This window comes from Coturnix japonica, chromosome 1, assembly GCF_001577835.2.
Source record: "Coturnix japonica isolate 7356 chromosome 1, Coturnix japonica 2.1, whole genome shotgun sequence".
NCBI lineage: Eukaryota > Metazoa > Chordata > Aves > Galliformes > Phasianidae > Coturnix > Coturnix japonica.
Window position 1 is genome coordinate 13,689,751 of NC_029516.1, and position 26,035 is coordinate 13,715,785.

The window sequence follows — 26,035 nt, forward strand, 5'->3', positions numbered from 1 at the left end:
TCAGTAAATATTTTTGAAATGTAGAAAAAGAAGATGCAGAGATAACTCGTTGTAAAGCAGAATATTTGTACCAGCAACATAATGTTAGAGCATGAAACTTATGGAGCCCTGAGGCATATTGTAATGGTTCTTCATAAACATGTAATTAATACTGACAAATGACGCTGTCAGAACCAGTGTATAACAAGCATTGAAAGAATTGAACAGACTTGAACTTGGATCAAACATTTGTGTAGCTGACAAAGCGGTGCCTTATGCTTCAGCAGGTCAGGTGCTACTTAATTCAGATCTGAAGGAACAGATGCTGGACTTCAGGACAAACTGCCAGAATAAAGGAAGTGCATAAAACTTGTTCTGTGACCAGACCTGAGACTTTGGGTGTAGGGCAGCAGATTTCATACACTTCCTCAGGGGAAGTCTCGTCAGTTTCTGAGAATTAGCCATTTTTGAAAATAAGGCTCAGAGTTTTGTGGACATAATGAACTCTTATCTTTGGTTATAACACAAGAACGAGTGTCAGTTACATAAATGAAAAGGGAAACGTTTAGATACTGGGTGAAGTTGGGACAATCTGTCTGCACTGTTACTGAGTTCCACTTCTTCAAACAGGAGGTGAGTCCACAAAAAGTTGATGGGTTAAACATAAGTGTTGTTTTGAAACAGCAAAATACTCATAAATTCTGTGTAATTTTAACTTGTCAAATACCCCTTTTGGAGTATGCTTAAAATATGCAGAGATTTCCATACTGTTGCTAAATGAGCTAGCCTGGGTGCTGGAAACAGCTGTATGCAAATGTATCCAGGAGGAAATGCTGCTTTAGTGGAGTTAAACCATGGCCAGTTCCTAAATGATTTGTTTTTGGTAGTTCTATATGCTGTGGGCTTTATGAGCTACAATCCCAACAAGACCAGTAACATTTGGCTCTCTGAGAAATCAGAAACTAACTTCTATGTAGTTTATAGCAGTGAGTTAACTGAATTCTTGCTGACACCAAAGTTTACTCTTCTTGGAGTGAAAGTGGCTTTGTAAATAAATGAGGACCACATGTGCAGGAGTTTCATTGCAAATTCTCCTTTCTTTGCAAGAGACTTAATTTTCTCTTTTTTTTTCTTTTTTTTTCTTAAAATATATTTCTCTTTGTGGCCTGGGTGGCCAGATTGCACGCTATCAGTTGACAGTATGCTTACTGTACAATTGATTAAATTATTAAAAAATTACATTATGGAAACATCTGAGGACAGGAAAAACATATAGCTGAGGTATATAAGCAGAGTTTTCCACAAATGATCCATGTAATAATTCAATGATTCAAACTTAATTACGTAGGGATACATTTTTTGAATGTGAATGAAAAAGATAGTATAGTATTTAGATAGATAGTATCTAGATCTACGTGTCTAATAATGCCAACAAGACAGATCTGGCTTTGATACTGCATGTAGATTTCTAGAGTCTGATTTGTCAGGCAGGTGAGGCAGTTCCCAAGAGAGAGAGTGTTGTTTGCTGCATTCTTCTGGGGTCTGATGAGCAGAGAAACTGTTGTGAGAGACAGAGGTATCCTATTTAAAGACATCTTTAGTAAGAGAAGAACTTACTGCTTTCCTATAGAAATACTGCCATGTTGTTACATTTGCATCAAGATAAATGTCTCTCTTGTAAATAAGTAAGTAAATAAGTAAGGCTGAAAACAAATATGTGAATGCAAAAGCTCTGCCAAAAATCTGCTTCAGATCAGTGCTTAGTGCATCTCTTTTTCATGTTTTGAATAATTGTAAATTGGATAGTTATGTATTAGGATGAAATTACCCGAGTAGACAAATAGTATAAAAGAATAGGATATTTGGCATGAGAAGATACATTTCATACACTCCCCTTTACCCTTTGTTATCAAGTTATCTGTGCTAATAACATTCAAGAATTCTTTCTGAAATGTTGTTTTTATAGAGTTAAATTTTTCTTTAAAAGCTTACATTTTGATGATAATTTAATTTATAGAGATTATTTTCAGTAGAATTTTTTAACAGAGTTTTCTCTTTTTAAAAACCTTTTAGAATTAGAAGATGGCCAGAAGCAGGCAATGGTTAGTGAAAGAACAGAAGCTTTTACCACATCTCGAAACCTACTGATCTCTGGTGCAGATGCTATTGAGAGGATCATGTCTTCATACAAAGAGGTATCGTAAATCAGTCATGCACAAAACATCAAGGAAGTAAAAGTAAAATGGAATTACATCTAGTTTAAAATTTTTTTAGATGTTATTTTTTAAGGTAAATACTATTTCAGTTAAATCCATGGTAACCTTTGAACTGATAGTTTGGTCTTTAGAGTTAAGTCCACAGAGTCTAAGTGTACAGCTGCCAGTATGATGCAATACACACACATTATCTTTAACACCTGTGTTCAGGTGCCATCAGAAAGCAATAGAAATTCCAAGAATCTGGCTGATAGAAGTTCAGAGCCGCCTTCTGCTTGGAGCACAAACCTGAGTTCAGGTTGTCCTCTTCTCAGTAGACCAGTGTACTGGGACTCTCATGTTGAAAAGTGTATGAAATGCAAAAAGAATTGAATACTTATTTCCTGTCCACTTGAAGTGTTCTGAACCTGTTGATTTGTAAGTAATTTCGTAATGCGGAGACATTTTAACTGGAAAAATCTGCCATATAAATGCAAATAGCCCAGAAATGCAGGATGTTTGTCTGGAAGATCAGATCATGGTGTCATCATCCCAGTTCCAGTCTTTCTCTGATCTCTCCTAGGGATTTTTCTAGGTACAGACTATTAAGCAGATGAAAATCCAGGCAAAGCTGTTACTCTTCTCAGTGCTTCCTTCTGAATGTGGTTCTGTGTTTGCTGAGTTAATTTTTATTTATCCCTTTGGTGGGGATCCTTCTCCCACTGCGAAGGGAGGAGGCGCGCACTGCAATCAAAGATTATGAATTCATTTACTTGGAATCCAGCCTTAATAGCTATAGCTTTTTAAATTGGAAGAGGAGGGGGAGTTTGGCACCTTCAAACAGTCTCTGATAAGACCAGAGTCTGTGTTGTTTTTCCGCAGAGTTCTTCTAATGGACTGTGATTTTGACCTATGCTGCTTTGGCTGTTTCCCTGCCTGACCTCTGCTCTAGAGGGACTGCCAGATAACCTATTATGCACTGATGTTATTCTACTTTATTTTCCATATTTAAGTCATTTATATGATCTGTGTGGGGACTTGTGCATTTATTCTTTGGAAAAACAGGTTCCCACAGTGTAGTAGTAACAGCTGAACAAACTCATGAGATTTATTATGTAGTGAAATCGTAATGCAGACAGTATGAGATAAAGAATCAGCTCATTAGGCTTCTATCTTAAATTTACACGTTCCTTGAGGACATACTGCAGTATTTTAACCAGTTTATCATTCCTGCTTTGTGATTTGGGCAGCTTCCAATATGACAGCGTGCTTCAATCCACTTCAAGTGGTAGTGAGGCTCCAGTTCTTGCCTGCCCAATCCACCCAAGTGCCCATTTTCCAGTCATCATTGTTCAGCTTGCAGATAAGATTGGCTCATCTTTTGTTTGCGGGTCAATAGTTTTGATGATTAACACTTAGTGTTATGAGGAAGCAAGTTTGTGGGATTGTGGTGTGGAAACTTCATTGTGCGCAGGATTTTCTCCATCAAGCATCACTGCTTGTTGGTGGAATTGAAACATTGGCTGGTTGTTCTCTTCAAACTGAGTTTTTTTGGGATGTTGTGGAATTGTTAATTTCCAGTGGAGCAATGACTTTGTGTTTACTATAAAAATCTTCCATTTTAAGAACATCTCATAATTCATACATAATAAGATGCTCAGGTTTAATTCTTTGCTGCCAGCAGATGGAGGTAGTTCATTAGGAGTTCTTGGTGATGTCAGTGCCTGTGAATAAGAAATCTTTTGGAGCAGAGATCTCTGTTCTTCCTGTTTTTACCAGGTGGTACCTGAGATAAAAGGATAAAAAGCACCACAAAGCCCTATAAGAGACTTCACTACTTTAAAAATTCCCATCTGCAATCCAGGGTCTCAGATTTGGCTCTGGTACTCCAGCATGCACGTGATAGGACAATTATTTCTTTTCTGTGCTGTATTTGTCATTAGCACATACCCTGGTTCTACCCATTTTACACCATCTTTCTCACTGGAGGTTTGGAGAACACTAAGAAATAATCACATAATTACGGGTGTCTATTTTTCTAACTGCTGACAGCCTTAATTTTCCTGGAAAACACAGAAATTTGTTTTTTCTCTTGTATGATAGGCTATTTTGATCAATCTAGTAGGAATTCTCCCTAGGTTAAAGATTGTACTGATCAATGTAAAAGAGCAGTCCCTGCAACCTCCTTATTTACTGGAGCAATAGTAAATTACATTGGCTGGCATCTGTCTTCCTCAAACTGTCTGTGTCTGTTGGCTGTTACAAGCTGTGGGAGGCATTTGGTTAGGACAGAATCTCAAAGGAGGAAGAACTGATAGGTGACAAAAGATGCATCACTGATCTTTACAGAGTAATAACTGAGAAGTACTTAGAATAGCTGGGAATGTTTTTCACGAATCTTTGGCCAAGCATTTCACGTACAGAATCTGAGAAGCATAACTGACAACAGGCATTTGTTGTTTCACAGGTTACTGAATTAGCAGGATACACAGCCCGTGTCTACAACATGTTTTCTGTCTTCGATGAGGTGAAGAGAGGCATCTACAAGAGAACTGCTGTTATTCAAGGCTCTGAAAGCAACAGTAAGAATGAAGATAAAACAGAATCACATGTCAATGGACCCTTAGAAATCAAAGGTAATTAAGTCACGTTTTTTATATCTTTCTCCTGGGGGAATGCCCGGCTGGTGCAGAGGGCAGGAGATGAACAGGATTTGTTTCTACAACAAATCATTCTCTCAGTTTTGGTGCCCCAGAGATCACGTTGCCTTCTGTTTTATCTTTCTGTTTTGTAACCCTGTGCTTGTGCAGTGCTTTTCTAAAACATTTCCACAGAGATTGCACAAGTGTTTTCTGTGAAAGCTTACAGTGAAAAGGGTATTTCAGCCTGTACTGTTTTTAGTGGTGTTTGTGGTGATGGTATTATTATCACTGCATGGACAACGCCTACTTTTTGTCCTTTTTTTTTCCCCACAGAAAATGGAGACTTTAACCTTTTCATCTTCAAAGATCATTATTTTGCTCAGGGTAGGGGAGAAAGAGAAATTGGTTCAGTCATTTTTTACAAAAATAATTTGTGTTCAGTTACTCTCAGTTTTTGCTCATTTTTTCATCTTGTAGTGTGGATACTCATCTGGAAATGGGCGGACAACTTTCTCTGCCCCCTCTCCCAAATAACCTGATGAATACGCAGCTTCTTCCTCCTGTCCTTACCTTATGCCTCTGTCTGCACCCTTCACAAAGCATTTCCTGTGTTCATCTATTTCTTCTTACACTCCATTATACACCATCTCCCTTTTGGTCTTGGAGAACCTCATTCTCACCCTCCGGTTTCAGAAAACTTAAATCTCATTAGAGTGGAAGGCATCAGGGAGCTCTTTATGAAATACTTTTTCTGACGCTTTCAACAGCGTTACCCTTCTACACAAATTTCTCAATTGTCTGCTGAGAAGGCTCTTCGAAACAGTGTGATGCAGTGCAGTGGATAGCTGTGGAAACTTAATCTTGTAGGTCTTGGCAGTATTTGGCTGGCATTGGATGTTGTACAGCTGTTACACTTTGTCATGTACAAGAGAAAAGTTTGTTATTTGAAGCAGCAAAGTAATCTTGGGGCCACTTTAGATAACTCCATATTTTAAAAACAAAAGGTAATTCATTCAGCTGTGAAAGAATGCTGTTTGTGTTCCCTTTTTGTCTAGTAAAGCAATACTCTGCTCCATTTTTCTCTGCAGTCTTTCAGTCTTTCAGCTTTGATTCCATCAAAGTGGTACATCTCGCCTAGCCTGAATTCCCCCCACGTTGCAGTGGCTAGCAATTGGTATGCAGTGGTTGCAGGCTCCCAGAGGCAGCTAGCCAGTACGGAACGCTAGGCACAAGGACTTAAGCAGAATTGAGGCCAGATGAATCTAGGCCACAGGCTCTGGACTTCTTTTTGACAAGAGCCATTGTTTGCTGGCTTTCTTCCTTTCTTTCAGTCTTGGTACTTCAGAAATCCCCACAAAGTGGATTTATATGTGGATAAAAGTACACGTGCTCACATGCATGTACGCTTCCATTGTTAGAAAACTCTTAATATTCAGCTTCTTTTTCAAAACAGACTTCTTTTAAATTGTCCAGTACAAACTTATGTACCTGAAGAATGTGCTTTGCCTTGTGTTCACCGTCGTCAATAAGAACACTGTGAAAATATGGAAAGTATTAGAATATTTGTAACAGACAATTATATTGCTATACATACAAGATATCTAATAATTCAGAATTTTCAAGTTAGAATATGATTGTATACATCTGTACAGAAATACTGTCAAGTTGAATTTCTGATTACAAGGTTTCAAAGCACGCTGTGGTTGTTTAGCACCCTGACTTTAGGGAATGGGAATTAAGTTTACTTAATACTTAGCTTATTATTTTGATTTCATTTTTAGATGAAACTTATGTTGGGAAAAAATATCACTTAGATTGATAAATAAAAGAGAATTTTTTTTTTGCAAAGTTGGAAGCAACTGAACAAAGAGCCTCCTAATAGGAGACATGAGACCTTAGCTGAAGGAAACACAACCAGATCCTACCATAATAAGCTTAACTTCTCTGTAGCTTCATTTTCCTTTGTTCAGGTTAATCTAAGTTTTAGAATATGCAGTTTTCTGATACAAAGGGAAATCCTTTTTCTTCGCTTCTTGTCTGTAATGGTAATTTCTGGTACTTGTCTACAAACCTGGTTATTTAGGTTTTGCTGGAAAAGTGTATCAGCAAGCAACTGAGAAGGTAGCGTGTGTTTGTTTGTTTAATTATTCACTGAAGAATTAGTTTCCAAGTCCTTGTGTTACATATAATGAAATGTCTGATGGACATTGTGTATTTAAAATTGCCACAAATCCAAATAGTAAATATAGTTACTGGAGTGAAATATTTCCATTAGTACTTCTTACAGACCTTGACAGTATCTGTGTCTTTAAAAACAGATTGAAGTAAACCATTGAATATTTTCTCCTTTGCTCTCATTGATGGAGAAGGCTGAGCTGAGCTTACGGTTTCACAGCTGGTAACAAAAGGAGATTCCATTTTCTAGTGAAGTCTCCAAGTGAAGGTGAACCAGACTTCCTGTGTCCTTGAACTTTTTTGCTGATGGATAACGACCACCTACTTAAAACAACATCTAGTGCATACTGGCAGGGTGTGAATAAGCGTGTCTTCATAGTGCATTATATACTTATGATGCGTATTGTCTATTTTATTTATGTTGAAACAGGATTCATTACACACTCTTGGCTAATACTGATAGCGTAATTCTGGCCAGCTAAGATTTATTATCCAAATTTTTCACTTGAGGAACCTGGGGAGCATAAAACAGTCTTTGAAACTCACTAACTTAAGCTTCCCAGCTGTGCACAGAGGCTGTTGGGTATCACTGCTTAATGAGGGGTTTCAAAAACATTAAGTGTTGCTTTTTTGGTTTGTTTTCTTTTTAGGAAAAGTCATTGATGTTGAACATGGAATAATTTGTGACAATGTTCCTATTATTACCCCGAATGGCGATGTGGTGGTTTCCAGACTAAACTTCAAAGTAAGATGATATGCAAGAATCTTCTGATTGTTGCCATCACATTAACATAAACAGCACAGAATTCATGTACCTTATGTTAAGTACTTGGCGGAGCATATGGATAAAAGGGAAAGTCCAGAAAGGTAGGCATAGTAGCTTTGTAGAGGCAGACTTGTGTAGTGCTCAAAGAACAAGACGAGAGCATTTGTAGTGCTGCTGACACATGAAAAATTAGACCTAGGATTTTAAAAGGCATACATGGGAGTCCACATCCATGTTAGGTAGCATCAATAAAATCAGGATGCTTGACTCACATGGGCTCCTTTTAAAAGTCTGAGTTCACAGCAACTGTGAAAAAGCTGAGTCTGTAGTTAGTCTTACCTGACATCCATGAAGAGCAGTACTAACAGTTGACAGTGTGGTTCACAGTCCTTTACACTACAATAATGGAGTCTTCACTTAAAAAAAACCCAAAAGAAATGAGTTTTGAAAAGACTGTTGTAACTACACTTGAAACTGCTCTCTGTCCTTTACTGAATGTGTCCCATTTATATCCTGATCTTATGTTCCAATGTAGATGGTATTATTTTTAAAAATAGTTGAAATAACTGGAACAGCAATGTGAATAACTGCAGCAGGCTCTTCAGTGTAGCTAAAGCAGAGTTTTTCTCTTATCGCCTCTTATGGAACTGGAGTAGTTGAGCTAGCAGTGCAGGGTCCTAGTTACAGCAAAGCTTCCAATGGCTCCACTGTAGGAATTTCAGGTTTGTGAAATCACAGATTTACAACCAAAGGGACAGTTATATTTATTTATTTGGCTCAATGAAGACATTATGTAATGCAATTATAGTGTAACAATCAATGTGTTTATATAAAATATTGATGTTGTGATTGTGCATGAATGTACACTCATACATACACAGAGTCCTATTTAAATGAATGAAACTGAATGTATTGCACCCAAAATAACGCTGGTAGTTATATTTTCCAAATCACTTGATCTGGCTCACATAGCTTAAATTAGTATTACTGATGGCATAGTGCTGCTCTTTGTGCCATTAACAACTTTGGACCTAATCTGCATTAGAATAATTGATTCTGACTGTGATGGATTGCTGTTATGATATAATTAGCATCACTTACAGAAATACTCAGACTTTATAGAAACGATTTTCATTTTTATATTTAATTCTACTGTTTCCAGAATGATTACATTAAAAAATACATACAGGCAATTAATGAAAAGGGTTAATAATTTGATATAAATGCTTGCATAACTCCTAGGGGCCTTAGAGCGCTGCGCAGTAACATCTTTTCATTTTCATTATCACTGTAGGTTGAAGAGGGCATGAATCTTTTAATCACTGGTCCCAATGGGTGTGGAAAGAGTTCACTTTTCAGAATTTTAAGCGGTTTGTGGCCTGTGTATGAAGGAGTCCTCTACAAACCCCCTCCACAGCACATGTTTTATATACCACAAAGGTATGTGATACCTGTCTTTCTGGTTATGTCAGTTTTGACCCAGCTCCTCTTATTTTCAATCTTAGATATCTTAGAGCCTAGTTGCAAGAGGCTAAGCACCACCTCAGCTGTTGTTGTTGATTCCTTGTTGTTGCTGATGCAAATCTTCAGTCACTGGAACTGGATTGCCGATGCGCTCATCTTATGGTGACTGCACTCCCCTGATAGCTAAGGAGTTCTGGTTGATTGTGATCATAGCAACAGACTAGAATCTAAAACAGTTTGAAATAGATCTAGTATATTCTGATTTCACTTTAAAGCTCTAGATCAAAACCAGTGAGAATATTTGGGTTTCCAGATTTTGAATTGTTCAAAATAAATGTAAATCTTCAGCTCTTACGCTTCAAAACAAGAATCTAGTCAAATAATAGCTGCAAATTGCCTTTTTTTAAAATAACAGGTGCTCATTTCACTAAAGGAAACATGGCTGTTTTATTCTTCATTTGTGTTCTGACTTGTTGGACTATCTGAATATAATTTAATGCAGCTGATCCTAAAATGTCTCCTTGGAGACTTCTAAATGGGTTGTTTTGTGGAAGCAAAATCAAACACTGAGAATCTTTGATTGCTTTCTGTAGTTCATTTCTTCCCATGGGCAAAACAAATATTGATGGTACAGTCTGTAGTCTTGTTTAAAAGGTACAAGCTATTCAGCTGAATGGAAAATAGTAACTGATGAACAGATCTTCCTTACTGCTAATGAAGGTAACATAGAAAAATTATCTATCATGTTTTCAGATTTATGTATAATTTATTGCCAGCCACTGTCATAAAAGTTCTACATGGAGAAAATCTTGAAATTGAAGTACATGGCATGTACTGTTCTATGTTCTCCTGGAAAGAATTGCATTATTTGAATGCTACTGCCTAGACAGGAGATTTGATTTGGGAGTGCTATGACAGAAGTAAATTATGTGCATGTTTTTATGTACCTACACAAAGTCTTCCTAGCAGGAAATCAGGAGGACTTGATTGTGAGAGACATGAAGTTGGAAGGTGAAGTGGACTAGGTTTCTACTTCAGCGCCATTATTTTGTGTCTTTTCTTTTAACAATGCCTCATACTAGCTTTAAACCCATAGATTGTTTTGTTAGTGTCTTCATGAAATACTAACTTTCATGAACACTTCTACAAGAATTACATTCTAGTTTTATGAGAAATCAGGTGTTTTGCAGTTCAATTCTTTTTTTGTTGTTGTTGCTGTTGTTCCATGTTTATGCCTGCACAAATGTCTCCTCTTTGAGATATACTGGCATACATAAATCATGGTTAAGGAGAAGTAAAGTCTGTGTAGAAAGATACTTCATGGCCTCTTTCATTGTGTATTTGTGTGAGAAGGCTACCACTGTGTTCTAAGTTGGTGATTTCTGGGCACCTGCCATTCTTTGTTTGTAGTTGTAAGGGATATCTCTCTATAGATGTCCTTCATATCCTTTTTATATGCCATCTTATAAACTATCTTAGGGAAGATGGTATATAAAAATCTAACGTTAATTAAGTACAGTAGGTGATGAAAAAATATAAGGTGATTACAAAATGTGATTTCTTGTTTTTATTCTCTTCAGTCAAAGGCTGTGAGGCATTGGGGACATTATTTACAGTCCTAGTTTTACTCCTTACTGATGAATGCATGCTAAAATCAAACTCGATGCTTTTGAAGTGTCTGCTAATGTTAGATGATCAGTTTGAAATAGACAAGGCTTTTACTTTTGAGAATATTCAACCCTTCTGTAGCAAGTTTTGTGTTAAGTTTTGGTAATTCCATCTGTATTTCCAGTGTTTCTAGAAGTCTGATTGCAAATAGCGGACAGTTGTTAACAGTTTGGTTTCAGTGACCTTACCTGAATCTACTCTGTAGTCAAATCAGAAATAGATAACACTAACGTTACCATTGTGTGACAGGCTGAACACTGGCCCACCACTTTTCTCAGCAGCCTGGGGCCTTCATTTAGGCAACTGAAGCAAAATACTTTATTACATGTTTTTCAGAACACTATTTCAGAATTCCTATTGTGTGAAATGTTCCTAAAATCATTCTTAGATGGAACAAAAGCTATTCTTATTTTTTTGTTTGTTTGTTGTTGCAGAAAATCTTGAGTTTCAGCCACTTCTGTTCTTTGTGTGATTCTAGTCCCTTCTCAGAGCAATATCTGAGGCTGACTTGCCTGCAGCCCTTCCCACTGATGTCCTCTTCAGTCTTGAAGAATCAAGACTCTCATTGTGTTCACGCAGATTTACTAAGGGGTTGACTGAGGGAACTCAGTCCTATCTTCTGGGTTTTGATTTCTGTAAACATTATTTGTTTTTAGCTGTTTCCCCGGACTTTGCAGTGCTGGAAAAGTTTGCTCCAGCACTCTTCTTCATTTCAGATACCTCAGTCAGCAACTAGGATTCAACTTACATCTCTGCCATCCTCTTTGACCCCAGAAGTTGGCATACACCGTCTTAGCAATGGGCCCTGAACATATCACTCCTATGCAGTCCATCCTGATAGCATCCCCCAGAAGAAAGGGTGCAGTGTTAGAGGTCGGGGGTTGGAAGGGACCTCTAGAGATCATGGAGCCCAGTCCCCTGCTAAAGCATCTTCCCAACAGTAGGTCTCATAGGTAGGCATCCAAATGGGTCTTGAATATCTCCATAGGAGACTCCACAACCTCTCTGGACAGCCTGTTTGCATCATGCTGCTCCTGGATTTTCTCCAGGAAATCTAAGGGATGTTGCCACGCTTTGACTCCACGTGAGCTCTGCACTACTTTGTTCCACGTGAGCTCTGCACTACTTTGTCCCACAGCTGGGGTTCTTTCACCCAGTGTGCAACGATCCAATTCCACATACAGAGCCAAGGGTTTTTAATTTCAGTTTTGCGCAAGATTGGGTGCCACGTGGTGATACCATAAACGCAGCACACCTTCACAGATCACAACACGATATCGATGTAATTCTGTGCACACATGTGTTGTTTACAAGCAAAATCAATAGATACATCTTACTTCATGGTTTTCTATTAACTATGTATCCCAATTAGCATGCATGCTGCCTGTAGGTGCAGGGGGGCTAGGGTCAAAAGCATGCCCCATCACTTTTAAATGCTTTGTATTTGGATCATAGAATCATTAAGGTTGGAAAAGACAGCTAAGATCACATAGTCCAACTACTGACCCATCACCACCGTGCTCACTAAATCATGTCACTGAGCGCCACGTCTCCACATTTCTTGAACATCCCCAGGACTCCACCACCACCTCCTTGGGCAGCCTGTGCCAATGCCTCACCACTCTTTCAGAGAAGATGTTTTGCACCACCCCAGGTGCAAATCTTTTAGGCATTTGTGGGTCAGCGTGACTGAGTGCAGTGAAGGTGTTGGTATAGGACAGCCTTCAGGTTTATTAGGATGCCTTTAAGAATTCTGAGCTCCTTTGTTGTCCTCATGCATTTGCTGTCTGGGCTTAAAGAGTCTATAAGCATCTGAAGAGAGGTTTGTCAAGGAGCTGTGTAAGAAGGGCACGGTCTGGTTCCACCCTCTTTCCAAACAGGTGGAGTTTGTTGAAATATCTGGGAATTGTGCACCTAGATTGTGCTCCAGGCCAGAGGGAGGGAAGGGGTACCATTCTTCAAGGTGATGCAGAAGTCTCACATGGCTTCTGCAAACCACTGCGCTAGCAGAAATACTAAGAATGACTTAAAGGAGATCCAGTTTCAGACTGAAGTTTACACATTCCTGGATCAGATGTGGATTGCTTCGTGTGGTCCTTGTGTTTTTTGCTGCCTTTGTTCCGCCTCAAAGTGATTTATAAAAGCTCATTTATAGATGGCCTAAACACATTTAGTTGTTGGGTTTTTTTTGTCCCTTCCTGGCTCTAAAATACATTTAGAATTTCTTTAGTGGTTTGTAAATGTTTCCAAAGTCCTGAAATTACCGCTGCTTATTTTGGAAATTCACACTGGTGCAACCATTTAATCAACTCTGTACAAATTGCTGCTTGGTCAGGATTGCTTTCTGTTTGTTATTAGAAATAATTCTAACACTTCAGACTGGGAAATATTGTGCCATGCCTCCATTTCATCACTTACACATTGCAGTGTAACTTTAGAGAAAACTTAGGTTCCAGGTGAAGAGGTAAGACAGTATCACCTGTGTTCCATCTACATCATACTTTGGTTTGTTGGATAAGTGAAAACTAGGGCAGAGCAAAAGTCTCTCAAATTGATGGGTGTCTATTAGAATTAGAGTAGCGTTGTTACGTTTGATTGTTGTCTTAAGGGCACTGGAGGTGGCACTCTGTGAATCAATACAATTACTGGAGAGCCTGGTAAGAGTTTCTTCTTGTGCCTGTGGCTGAATGTAATTGTGCCTCAGCCTTCTTTGCTTCTTCAGGTCACATGGAAAAGAACCTGATCTGCATATGGATATTGATGTAAAACATGGTAACTTGTAAATAAGAAAATATTCTCCTGAAAAGATTATTTTTTCACCTCTGTTCATAATGTTCAAGTGTTTGTGGTATTGCAACCTTTTCTTCCTTCTCAAAGTCAAATTAATTTATGTTAATCACCTCTTTGAACTACTTTCTTAATAAATGGTCAGGAAGGTAGCATGTGGGAGAAGAGGAGTGCTGGTGGATGTTCTAGTTGGGAAGGAATCATAACTCAAATCAGAATTCAGAAGCATTGTTTGAAATTAAACATACTTAAGAAATGCACATATGCTTGGTAGTGCTTAAAGAGTTAAAAAAGCAACCAATCCTTTAGTAGCACATCAACAGTGTATCTAAAATTGGTCTTATTTCCCCAGGTTGTGCCCTGTTCCAGCTATTTGCCTTCAGAGCAGGAGGGAGGTTTCAATGGAATTAGTGAGCATACTCTTGCTCTCAACTAGAAGTCTCAGCTAATTCACTTTTAAGGAAACTCAGATTCTGCGTAGATTGGCTCTCTTCTTATTTCCTCTTTGATGGTAAATGCCAGCAGAATTTTACACCTACATACTCGCAGGTTACCTTGACAACAGCACTGGAATATACTTCATTGTCTCTGCACTGTAAAGCTGCAGTGAAAGCTGCAGTCACCACAGGGATACTGATAAAAAATACTGTCTTATTTGCATTGAGGCACGTAACACGCAGCCCTTGTTGGTTCCATAGCCTTTTACCATGACTCTTCAGCCTCCTCAGCATAGGATATACCCCAAAACATTAGTTGCTGTTATTGTCTCTTTCTCGATGATTGATTTGCTGACTGACATTCATTTCCAACCTAAATGATTCTAGGATGATTCTGTGGTCCAGTTCTGTATTCTGTCTCTGTTGCTCATTCTGCTAGAGCTGTAATATTTTTTTTCCTTCAGTGCCAGGCTTGTCATACATTAAAATGGCAGCAACCGAAGTTGTATTAGTATCAACTATTGTCAGTTTTATGTAGCTTTAGATTTATATATCTGTATCTTGCTGTCTTTCTATTAATGTTAGGATAGTATATAGTATACTATATATATATATATATATATATATATATATATATATATATAGTATAACAAGCTAAATTTTTTGTGGCCCTCCTGAACGGTTTGGTTTTGCATAAATCTGTTCTATTTTTGATGTTCCTTTGCAAGTCTTTTCCTGTCTGGTGTTTTTTCTTCTCTATTCTAAAAATATCCTTGACTACTAAACAAGAATGTTTCAGTTCTGGGTGATATAAATAATAAAGTGATGTTTGTTTTTTACATTATAAGCATATGAAACGTGGCAGATTATAGTATGGTTCCCATGTTATCTTAAGCATTAAGTTGATAGTGGCCTCTGTCGTTTACAATATGGTTGTTTTCCAGACAATTGCTGACTTTCTAAACATTTTCATCTTACAAAATCATTGTGTTCTCTTCCAGGTACCCCATGTTACATATGAAAATATGCATATATATAGTGAATAATACAGTTCTTCTATAACTGATTACATTCTTGTTAGTGCGTGCTCTGCTGATAAGAAAATAGTCCAAGTATAGTGCTGTGCTAATATGGCTATACAAGTCCCTTTGCCCCAGCCTGTTTAGATAAGCTCAAATGTCTCTGTGCTATGTTGGATGTATTTTGAACATCCTAATGTCTCTTGTCAGCTCATACAGCTGTCTTTAGTTATGATGACTTTAGTGAGCTGTTGGAGTTACTCTGTACTCTGACCAAATATGCCAACACCACTAGCAATCTTCATTGCCTATCAGCATTTTGCTGATATTATACCACTACGTTGCCTTACTTCTTCAGTACTTTGCCATTAGTTCATGTTATAGAGATATCTATTCCTTTGCACTCAGCATCTGTGTGACACTTACTGTTATGGAGTTCATGGCACTCCTTTTAAATATGCTTATTTCCAAAGTTCACCACTTACATGGCAGATGAGTAAAGTATCTATGATAGATGGTGTTAACATAGAACATATGATAATGCGTTTCAGTTATGCATGCTCTCTTGATACAGGTTTGCTCTAAGGTATTCGCTGCTACTTTGTTGATTGGTTTTTTGTTTGTTTGTCTTTAAGATAAAGGCAGGTTAACTCAGTCCTCTGCTATTGATTAGAAAGGGTGACCTTGCATCTGTGAGGACTGTTAGGCTGTCCCCTTGGCCAGGGTACAGCTTCTCCCATTTCATATTGCTGTGACTCGGGTAGGAGTATTTGAAATCCTCTATTTAGGTTGAAGGGAGTTCCTTCTTACCTCACATACAAAGAAAAGTTCTTGTCTTACTGCCCTGTAGGTTAGCCGAAGCTTAGCTGGGCAAGATCACAAGGAGATCTCTCTGTTTTCACTGAAAGCTCACTCGCAGCTGTAACATTTGAAGATGTTTCATTTGCTTCGTGCTGACTGATCATAGGGATAGCTCATCGTGAACAAGTTTTACCTATGCTAGTAGTCATAAGTGGAAAATGGCTTTATGGATTAGCAGCTACTCCCCTTCAGGCCATGTGAGGTACCAGTCAGTCACAGTCAGCTGATTAAAGCTTACAAGTTTTTTTTAATAGGCAAAGAGTTGCAGAAATCCCAAGCTGAATGCTTTAGTCAACTTATTGCATTGGTGTTTGGAGTTTAGATTTAGGTTGTATTTACATAAATGCAACATATGTCTGATGTTTGTGAAGGACTTCAGTATGCACTGGGGTTTTGATCCCTCAATCCCTTCGGATTAGGGGACTGTCTGGGGCAAGCTGTGGCTCTGGGAGTGTCAACAGGATGTGGGTGAGTAGTCAAGACGTGTTGATACATACTCAACTTTTATTCTGTATGTAGACCTACATACAGAGGTTGGAACCAGATGATCTTAAGGGTGTTTTCCAACCCAAACCATTCTATGATTCTGTGACAATACTGAAGAGATGCTGGGTTTGGGAGCAGGGGGCAGCTGAAAACCCTAATAACAACTTTATCATCTGCCCTGGGAAGAAGAGCTTTCCTCTACTTGTTGCTTTAGCTCTCAGTCAGAAACTCTAATTGTAGAGTCCTGTGCTCTGAAGTATCCATATTTTGGGTGTCGGGGGGAAGTTCTTCACAGAGAGGGTGGTGTGGTGCTGGAACAGGCTGCTCAGAGGGGCTGTGGATGCTCCATCCCTGGAGGTGTTCAAGGCCAGGTTGGATGGGGCACTTGGCAACCTGGTGTAGTACCAGATCTTGACATTGGTGGCCCTGTCTGTGGCAGAAGAGCTGAAACTTGATGATCCTTGGGGTCCCTTCTAACCCAAGCTGTTCTATGATTCTCTCATCCATGTAGCAGACATTGCCAATTGAGCTTCATCCTCTTTACTCTCTCAGGTATCGCTGTATATTGATAAGACTCCCAAGATTCTCACTGATAAGATTCCCTTCTCATTTTTAGTCCCAGCTTTCTCAGCTTTTCCTTATACGTGAGGTTCTCCAGTCTCTTAATCTTAGTGACCACTGTCTTTCCAGTTGCTTGGAATCCAGAGTTACATAGCACATGCTGCAGTGATCCTATCTGTGCTAAGGTTCTCTGGAGCTCTGATAGGACTATTTTAGAAATAAGCAATTCTGTTTATCATTTTCACTGTCAAGCAGAAGGATGTTGGCATGAGAACCTGCTTCTTTACTTCAAGATAAAGACAAGGACACACAGGTGGTGTGATTGCTGGTGCCAACTAGGAGCTGCCTACAGGGTTGTCTGTTACGATTAGCCAACTAAATTTGTGCAACTGCCAAGATAAGTGCAGTGCAGCACGGGCCTGAGGGCCAACTTGCATGTGCAGCACGGCCAAACACTGTGCCCACTCAGATCAGCTGTTGCAAAGGTTATAAACTCCTCTGTACAAGTTCAGTCCACTGCAGCTGTTTACCTGTGTCCTAGGGCAAACATCAAAGACACGAGACCTTCTGGAGGCACCAGTTCACCACAAAGAGAACCTAGGGTGACTAACTTATTGTTGAATGAGTAACTTCTAGGCAAGATGAGCTTTTTCTACAAATAAAGCTGAGCAGTCCTCAGGACACTGTGTTTTCAAGTTATTTCTCTTGAGCCATTACGTGATAGCTTTGTTGGGAGCGTGTAGCAGGGAGGTTTCTGCAACTAAGCAGAATAATAGCCTAGCTTAGATGGAAGCGTATGTTTCCAAGTGGGGAAGGTTTTCCACACTTATCTGCCTGAAGTTTTACATTAATTATCAATTTTAGTTTCTGCTAAAGATTACTGCAGCATCTGTGAGGCTAGTTCACATACCTGTAATGCTTATCAAAGGGCTACAATGTGTTTTGAACATTCCATATATCCATACATACAGTGTGTTGCTGCGTTATGTTCTGGTGTGTGTAAAGCAAAAGTGTTTTGCAGAGGATTAGAGAGCAAAGTCAGTGCAGTGTGTGACTTCCCACCTGTAGGCAGGTGTCTCACTGGAGACACGGAGTTGCTCTGGCACTGCTTGCATACCCACGTTCAAATGCTTGGAACAAATAGTGGTGCATACAGCTAAGCACTGGAGAAACTCAGAACAAAAACAGCACCTGACGTTGTTGCCTCACCGTCTGCGCTTCCTCTTCTCTTTGGTATCACTTCTGATCTGCAAAACCATGAATAATCTGGAGTTTTTCTGAGGGAAACTCAAGGAGGGAAACTGCCTCTCTTGTTGTGTTACACTGCTGTGATAAAGACCAGAAACATCTCTGGGGCTGGGTGTGCATGGTAGGACTGGGAAACCAGACTTGTGTCCAGAATAAGTTTGTGTTCTTTCTTCAATGTATTGATCTCCTGATCATCCATCCAGTTGATCTTTTTATCATGAGGATGACAGGAAAAGACTGGGCCTGCAAACATGCTTCTTTCATTTGGCTGGCTGGTTAATTTGATTCATTGCTGGGAGTTTAGTTATTTCAGGCTGCATAGCTGCCCATAGTTTAGACAGATTATTTGAGCTTTGTTTTTTATTTTTTTAAATTATTTTTTAATTTTCATATATATTTGCCTACTATTTAATTATATTCTCTTTTCAATTGATTAGGTTTTTTAATTTTTAATTATACATGTGTTCTTTTGTTCTCTCTGTCAATGACGAGATACAAGTAGAGTGAAGAGGAAAATAACTTTGAGAGTTGTTCACCTTAATCTTAGGAGATGGCATTTTAATCTCTTAAGATTAAGGTGTCATCTGACCACTTATAGCTATATTGTAAGTATTTGGTAATGATGAATAAGTAAATCATGAGATGAGATGGTGCCTGAGCACGAATAAGGCTTTAAATTAAAGGCCTATCTTTCTGTTTGCTATTTCCTCCCAGGTTATTTTCTTGGAGATACACTGTTTTCTTTGCAGAAGAAGCCACGAAGTGACTAGTGTGATTGTTTTCAGTCTTTGATTCTCACTGTGTGCGTTGAGAATTAGCCTTTCATTCCGAGCACTTCATTTCCCATGAACTATGTTAATGGCTATAGGCTGGTTACATTCTCCTCTGGTAACTGATCCATCTGAAATATTTAGCGGATGTTCATGGGTAGTTCTGTGTGAGTGGAGAGGAAAGTTAACTGTAGAGTATTTTAAAGAGAGATCAATTATTTATGTCTTTAGAAGGGTTGCTGAAACCATAGCTGGCCCTAAAATCCCTTGAACTAGATACAGCCCAATAAACTGATGCTGTTGCTTTTTTGAACTTTGGGGGATATTGTATTATTTATTCTCACTGCTTTCAGTCTTTAGTGTTATCACCTGTGGGAGAGAAAGTAGTGGATACAAACCATCAAGGAAGTTAATTCACATTCACTATTTAAAGAGGTGGTGGTTTTTAGGAAATGGAAACTTATGTGGTAGGTATAGAGAGCCACCTAGAGTTAATCCATAGGAATCTCTGAGTATATGTCTGAACTGCCTCTGCTGACATGTAGGTGTCAGACTGAGAGCTCAATGTTTAACTTCTTTGTCTATAACAAGTCCAGAGAGCAGGCGCCTAAATAAGATTAGAACCACCTTCAATATGCTTTTACAGTGCTACAGAAGGGCCCCTATGTATTACATTAGAGAGCACCTGATTGAAGAGAAACAGTGTAAATAATACATGGATTGGTATTGAAGTCTCCTTCCTTCCAGCTGAGGAATCTCACCAGTGTAGCATATAATTAGGCTTTTTCCCATTACTCTCCTTTTGGACACAGTTGTTATCTCTAAGCAGCAGTTTCTTTTCTTCAGTAGGAAGATCAGAAAGTGCCCTTCCCTTTGACTTCCCTTTAACCTGGATGCTAGCCTAGAAAAATGGGAAAATGATCCCTGCAAACTGAGAACGTAGCCTGAACCCACTTCTAAGGAGAGGTTTGCTGACCGCTGGCTTGGTGTGCACACCCTCATCTTGCATGCCCAGTAGCCACTGTGGTTTGTGCTGAATTTGAAGCTGTTGCTTTCATTGTCCTTGCCATGCAGAATCCCTTCTGGGGATTTTGAGGGCATATGGGCACATCTGTAGGTTTGAGCTATGCTTTCATGATTGGAGTTTCTTTAGTATAAGCACTGGCTCATGATGATCTTTCAGGTTTCCTAGGAAGGTGCCTCTGTGGCTGGAACTTGGGCTTCAGTGTCATTTTCTTGAATAAATGGTCCTAAATGTGGAGTACATTTTGCTTCAGATGTCAAAGTTAACACTGGGAAACGATCCCAGTCTCATTTGAAAATCCAACCTGCAGTTTATCTGACATGGAGAATCTCAGGTGTAGCATTTCCCTCTGTCTCTTTTTCTTGGTTATATTAAATGCACACCTTGTCAGCCAGAAACAGAAACATTAAAGATTGGTTGGTCAAAAGTTTATAGTTGTGTTACACCTCCTTTTCTAGAGAATTAGTCTTTTCTTATGTAACTTTGGCTGAGGGAGTAGTAGTGTAGTAAATGCAAACATACTTGGACAGCAAATGACAAGCCAAATCCTGATTTGGAGGCATGGAGCTGGGTTTCGGAATCACAGGCCTCATATTTTTAGACTTCAGCTCCCATGGATGAAGTGTTAATCACAGTCTATGCCAAGGAAGACAATGAGCCCTGCGGACTGGACCTGGACCTACCTGGAAGCAGTTCCCTGCGCTAATCTCCCTTAACTTCTGACACCAACCACTTAATTAAGATGTATTTTCAGTCCCCTGTTTATTTCAGAGTGCTTATAATTAGGACTCTGACCCATTCAGATTGCTTTAGAGACTCTCAAAGTGCATATTCATAGAGTCACAGAATGGCCTAGGTCGAAAAAGACTTCAAACATCATCTAGATTCAACTGTGCTGCCTTGGGCAGGGTTACCAACCACCAGACCAGGCTGCCCAGAGCCACATCCAGCCTGGCCTTGAATGCCTCCAGGGATGGGGCATCCACAACCTCTCTGAGCGGTTTTGATTAGTTGATATAATACTTTAGAATGTACTGAATGTCAGAACAAGTAATTGGTTCTGTTAGCACAATTTATGTGCTTAGAAGATGAAAAAAAAAAAAAACATTGAATGCATTCAGGAAGTATTTGTAAGTATTACAAAAGGATTTGGCTTGTTCAAAATTTGGAAAAGAAATTTCTTGGCATCAAAGCAAGACATTTTCCTTAACTCGGTACACAAAGTGAAGCCCTCTGTTTTTCTAAGACATCAATGAATTAACAGATATTAATACTGCCTGTTTTCAGTGTGCAACATTAATCTACCATCCCTTTGAATTGGTGTTGCCTAACATCTACATGTTAGTCATCCCATGTTTCAGGAAGACAAGTGCCTGGCATGTACTCCAATCTGTTTTGTACCACCTGCCCCCTGTTTCCCTCCACCAAAGCTATCAGCAGTAAAGAGATGGTATCTAGTGCAACACTTGCCCTTCCTCCCAAGTGATTTCTCTAATGTTTTGCCCATGTTGTATACAGTGTAATGCATCAACAGGGCACTGGGGAACTGTCCACACCACAGGCTTCAGGTTGCAGCGTTTGTTGGTATCATCTTTCTTTAAAGCCTGTGCTGCAAGGGAGAAGTCCTAAACCTTGGGGATGACAGCTTGTTCGTAGCCAAGATGAGGTTACAGCTCTACAGAGTGAAGCACTAAGTGTGCCAGACAGAAACTGGTGATACAATAAAAACATCAAACTTAGCCTAAAAGTATTGGTTTGTAGGAGCTGAAAATGCCTCTACCAATAAATGCCTTTAAATTCCAGAAAACTAGGCAAGAATCTGTATGTTTGCTTAGCATTCTGGGTGTTTGATATCAAAGCTTTCTAAAAAAATAATTACTGATCTTTAATACTCTCTAAAACCAACTCTCTTGTCAGAAAGCAGGGAAGGAATGACAATAATTGCAGAGCTATTACTGTCAGAGACATGACCCACACAGCACAGAAGTTGCTTTCTTCCAGCCAGACGCCCAGACACTCTGTCTGAAAGCAAAAACTTCATAAGAAATCAATTATGACCAGTTAAATTAGAGTGTAACTTCAGGACAAAAAGACTGGTTTTGTTGTTTGAACTCCTAAAAATGTAATGAAAGCCATCTTTTAACAAAGAGCCAGCCAGCAAAGACAAGCTTTTATACTTGCTGTATCCAGCTTCTCAGACTACTTGCTACCTAATGTCTAGCTATCAGACACACGTAAACTCAGTTGCAAAAACCTCTGATATTTAACAGGCTTTAGTGTGTTTGTCTATGTGGCACACATGGTAGATGTAGAGGTTATTGTCTTCAGTAACCCAGGTTATGTGGAGGTAAGCACGGCTTACTGTGAGAGAAACCTAGCTACATCTAGCTTTGGCCCTTAAGAAGTCGGCTAAGTTCACTGTCCATGCATTGCCCCCCACCAAGGGACAAAGACAACTCCAGGAGTAAATCCATCCCCACCCTAAAATAAATGCAGTAAATCAACCACATGGGGGGGAGGCTCTCTGTTTTGATAAGAGCTGGAGCCCTAGACTTTATGCCGGGCACCCTCAGGGACATGAGTGGCTCCATCTCAGAAGGAGGAAGCAGAACTTGCTCTCCCATGTCCTGGGACAGACCCATAACCTCAAACCATTTTTCTGTTAGTTAGTAATTGAAGTATTACATTATTCTATTGCAGGCTGAACTTTTTGTTTCTTTTTGAAGACTAGGTGGGAAGAGGTGAGCTTGGTATTAACCGGTGTGTTCAGATAGGAGACCACAAGGAAAATCCAGTTGTACCAGGAAGTGCTGCTGGTGACTCAGCATGGGAACAGGAGGCCTCATGTGGTGTTTTTGAGCATTGCCTTCCTGCTTTTGCTGTAGGTTAAATCTCAGAGCTGTTTGTGATTATAGAATCATACTTCAGAAGAGTATGGTATTAATCCCCAGACAAATTGTATGACAGGTAACTCTTCTTGCTCTCACCTGCAGCTTCACCTAAATTACATAGTCTTATGCACATCCTCAGCTAAGTTTTTTTGAGCCTAGATGGAGTTGCAGTCTTCTGTCCCAGAGATGGCAGCAGTCTGGCACGAGTGAAGTGATTTCTACATACACAATAAGCAAAGAACTTTGCAGACTGTTTTTTGTTTGTTTGTTTGTTTTTTAGGAGCTCTGTGGAAAGATGATTTATCATTGCTTTATGAAATTACATAATGTTTAGAGTTAAGGTTTTGCAGCATCCCCATTAAGGTAAATCATTCACTGCTCCTGTTGAACAAAAAGGAGCAGCAGTGCTGAGCCGTGACTCTGGTTTTGCTCCATCCTACCCATAGCAGGGAGATGATCAGATGTTTGTGAGCAGTTCAATCCTCTGCTGTTCCCACCTTCCCCCAGCTGGTGGTGAAAGTAGCATAATTATATGTGGATACAGACCAGTGTGGTTGTCAGCAGCAAAACAACCATCTGTTCTCTGTGGCAAGAGTAAGCTGCCTGAAAGACTCCTTATTGCTGGCCCAATGTTTGCTGCTTCTCTGTGTTATCAGCCCCTGGCACTTGTACAGCTTTAATAAGATAAATATTATTTTGGCAGATGAACCCAGAGGGAGTTAGCATAACTCCTGGCACAACAAGCAGGCCAGGGTCTTGAGCTTGACTGTTCTTCTGGCCTTACATTCACCTCTGAACTCAAAATCCTACAGATCATTCTCAGTGTGTTTCCAGTTGGTGAGAACTGTGACCAGCAATTTTTGGCCCTGTTGTTCAGTTGATCCTCCATCAGAGTCCATAAACCAAGGTTCTTTAGCGTGCATTAAATTTTCCTGTACTAGCCCAAATTTTGACCTAAAGCATCTCACTGTTACAGTAAATTCAGCTTCAGGACTACCTAGTGAGTCCTCACTAAGTCTAGCCTTCACACAGCATCAGTGCCGTTGATGAAGTCACTGACTATTTGGTTGGATGAGGCATGTCAGAAATGGAATTATCAACACGAGGCCTCTACATATAGTGGCCTGGCCTTTGCAAACAGATGCAGGCCTGGATGGCCTGCTAGCATCTAAACTACTGTAAAACTGTTCTTTGAGATGACTTTGTGTAGAGGCTAGAAGAATTTTTCAGACCTAAACACAGCTCATAACAGTCAACCCTGGCTCCAGAGGGGGGACAGCTTATTTTAGTGTGGGGAATGAGATTACCTGGTCTGGGAATGTGGTAGTTCAGAAGCTGCTTCTTATTCCTAGTAAAAACACTCAGAATGGGCTGTGAAATGGATGTTTGTTCTGTCATTGTGTTTTCATCGTAATAATACCCATGTTACTGTGTTGTAATCAACTGTTATGTAAGCAATACACTGGCCTTAAGATAAGTTTAGAAAAACATTCACCCACAGTGTATCCACAGATGAATCCACTTTTAGCAACATGATGTTTAAAGCACTGTACTCTGCTCATAGATCCTCAATAAGATACACTGTCTTGGAGTCAGCTCTAGATGACTGGTTTCTCTGTATTATTTTGCAGACCCTACATGTCCATTGGAACACTGCGTGATCAGGTCATCTATCCCGATTCCGTGGAAGACATGCATGAGAAAGGCTACCAAGATCAAGATCTGGAGTGTATCCTGCATGTGGTTCATCTGTACCACATAGTCCAAAGAGAAGGAGGTAAATTGCATATTCTTGTAAAAACTTCCACAAAATCCCTTCCTTGGGTGTAGGTATTAGTGAGGCTGACCTTTAACTCCCTCCATTAACATTAGCAGCAACAACCACACCAATGTAAACAAGTTAACAATAACCGAATGACAGTGACTGACAGCAGAGCTTTGCCATCTGCCACTTGCCATTTTAATTGCCAATATGCTCTCAATGTTGTTTGCCTTAAAAAAAATTCATGGATTAATGCTTCTTAGCTAAGAATGTACTCATGGCTGCTGACCCTCAGGATTTAATAGAATATAAAAATGTCGGCATTCTAGTTCATTCAGACCTGATGCTATGACACAAGCATTAAAAAGAGAGGCAGGGAGCTAAACTCCGTGATCAGAATAATTGCAGAGGAGGTCCATACTCACTACACTGATATTAAAAGTATTACTCTTAGTATCCCTAAGTCATTTAGGTCTCTAAGTCAAGTGTGCAGTCTGCAGAAGGATGAGCAGATGTTTTGGAAAAGGGAGCTAGAAAAGGAGAAGCAGTTAAATTGTAAGTGGCAGGAAGCCACTGTGGTGTGTGCATTCATAGCGTTGGTACTTGCAGACGGACTGAACAGCACATGACCCTCAGCAGCCAAAACCATATCCCCAGCGGTCTCTGAATGTTCATCATTGTGGTTTATAGCCTTGCAGCTGGAGTGTGTCACTGATGATGAGGCAGCTACTGTGCTTCCCCTCTAAGATGCTGTTGCCTGGGTTGGTGTTCTGCACTGCCAAACTGAAAACCCGGGTTTGGATCAGTCTAGCTCCACTTTCTGTGCCAAAAGACAGTAATCTAGTTTTATTGCTGATCCCATTCTTGCTCTTCTGCTTGTCTAACTGCACAAGTGAGACTTAGGAAGTGAGCTGTAAAAAAAAAGTATTGAGGGCGCTGGGAACTGTATGGGGTCCTGACTCAGATGAGGATAAAGGAACACTGTGCAATGGTTGGCAGAAACAAATGTTACAAAGAGTGTCTTACGGACTTTAATCTAAAATGACACGAGTGGGCAAAGCCGGAAAACAGGAGACAGATTACTACATACCAGGACGTTTTTAGGACCATAATACACTTACTTAGTCTCTTTTCTCCTTGGGCATTAAGAAGGGAAGGAAATCTGTGACATGGTTTGACACGTTACATGGATTTTATATACTTCCATATTCTTCAGAGCTCCCCCAGTTTGCTTCAAAGACTCATATTCATGTTTTTGAAGCAGCAAGCCAGAGAAATGCTTCTCAAGAGCAAACAGCTG

The 26,035-nt window shown here is 39.6% G+C and overlaps 1 protein-coding gene across 1 annotated transcript in view; it reads left to right on the forward strand.

The window, feature by feature from the left end:
- Positions 1–26,035, forward strand: part of ABCD2 (ATP binding cassette subfamily D member 2) — a 39,621-nt gene that overhangs the window by 4,010 nt on the left and 9,576 nt on the right. The window contains exons 3-7 of the mRNA XM_015851579.2: positions 2,053–2,174; positions 4,642–4,810; positions 7,642–7,736; positions 9,052–9,197; positions 24,605–24,750. Coding sequence (XP_015707065.1) covers positions 2,053–2,174; positions 4,642–4,810; positions 7,642–7,736; positions 9,052–9,197; positions 24,605–24,750 — 678 coding nt within the window. The remainder of the gene's footprint in view (positions 1–2,052; positions 2,175–4,641; positions 4,811–7,641; positions 7,737–9,051; positions 9,198–24,604; positions 24,751–26,035) is intronic.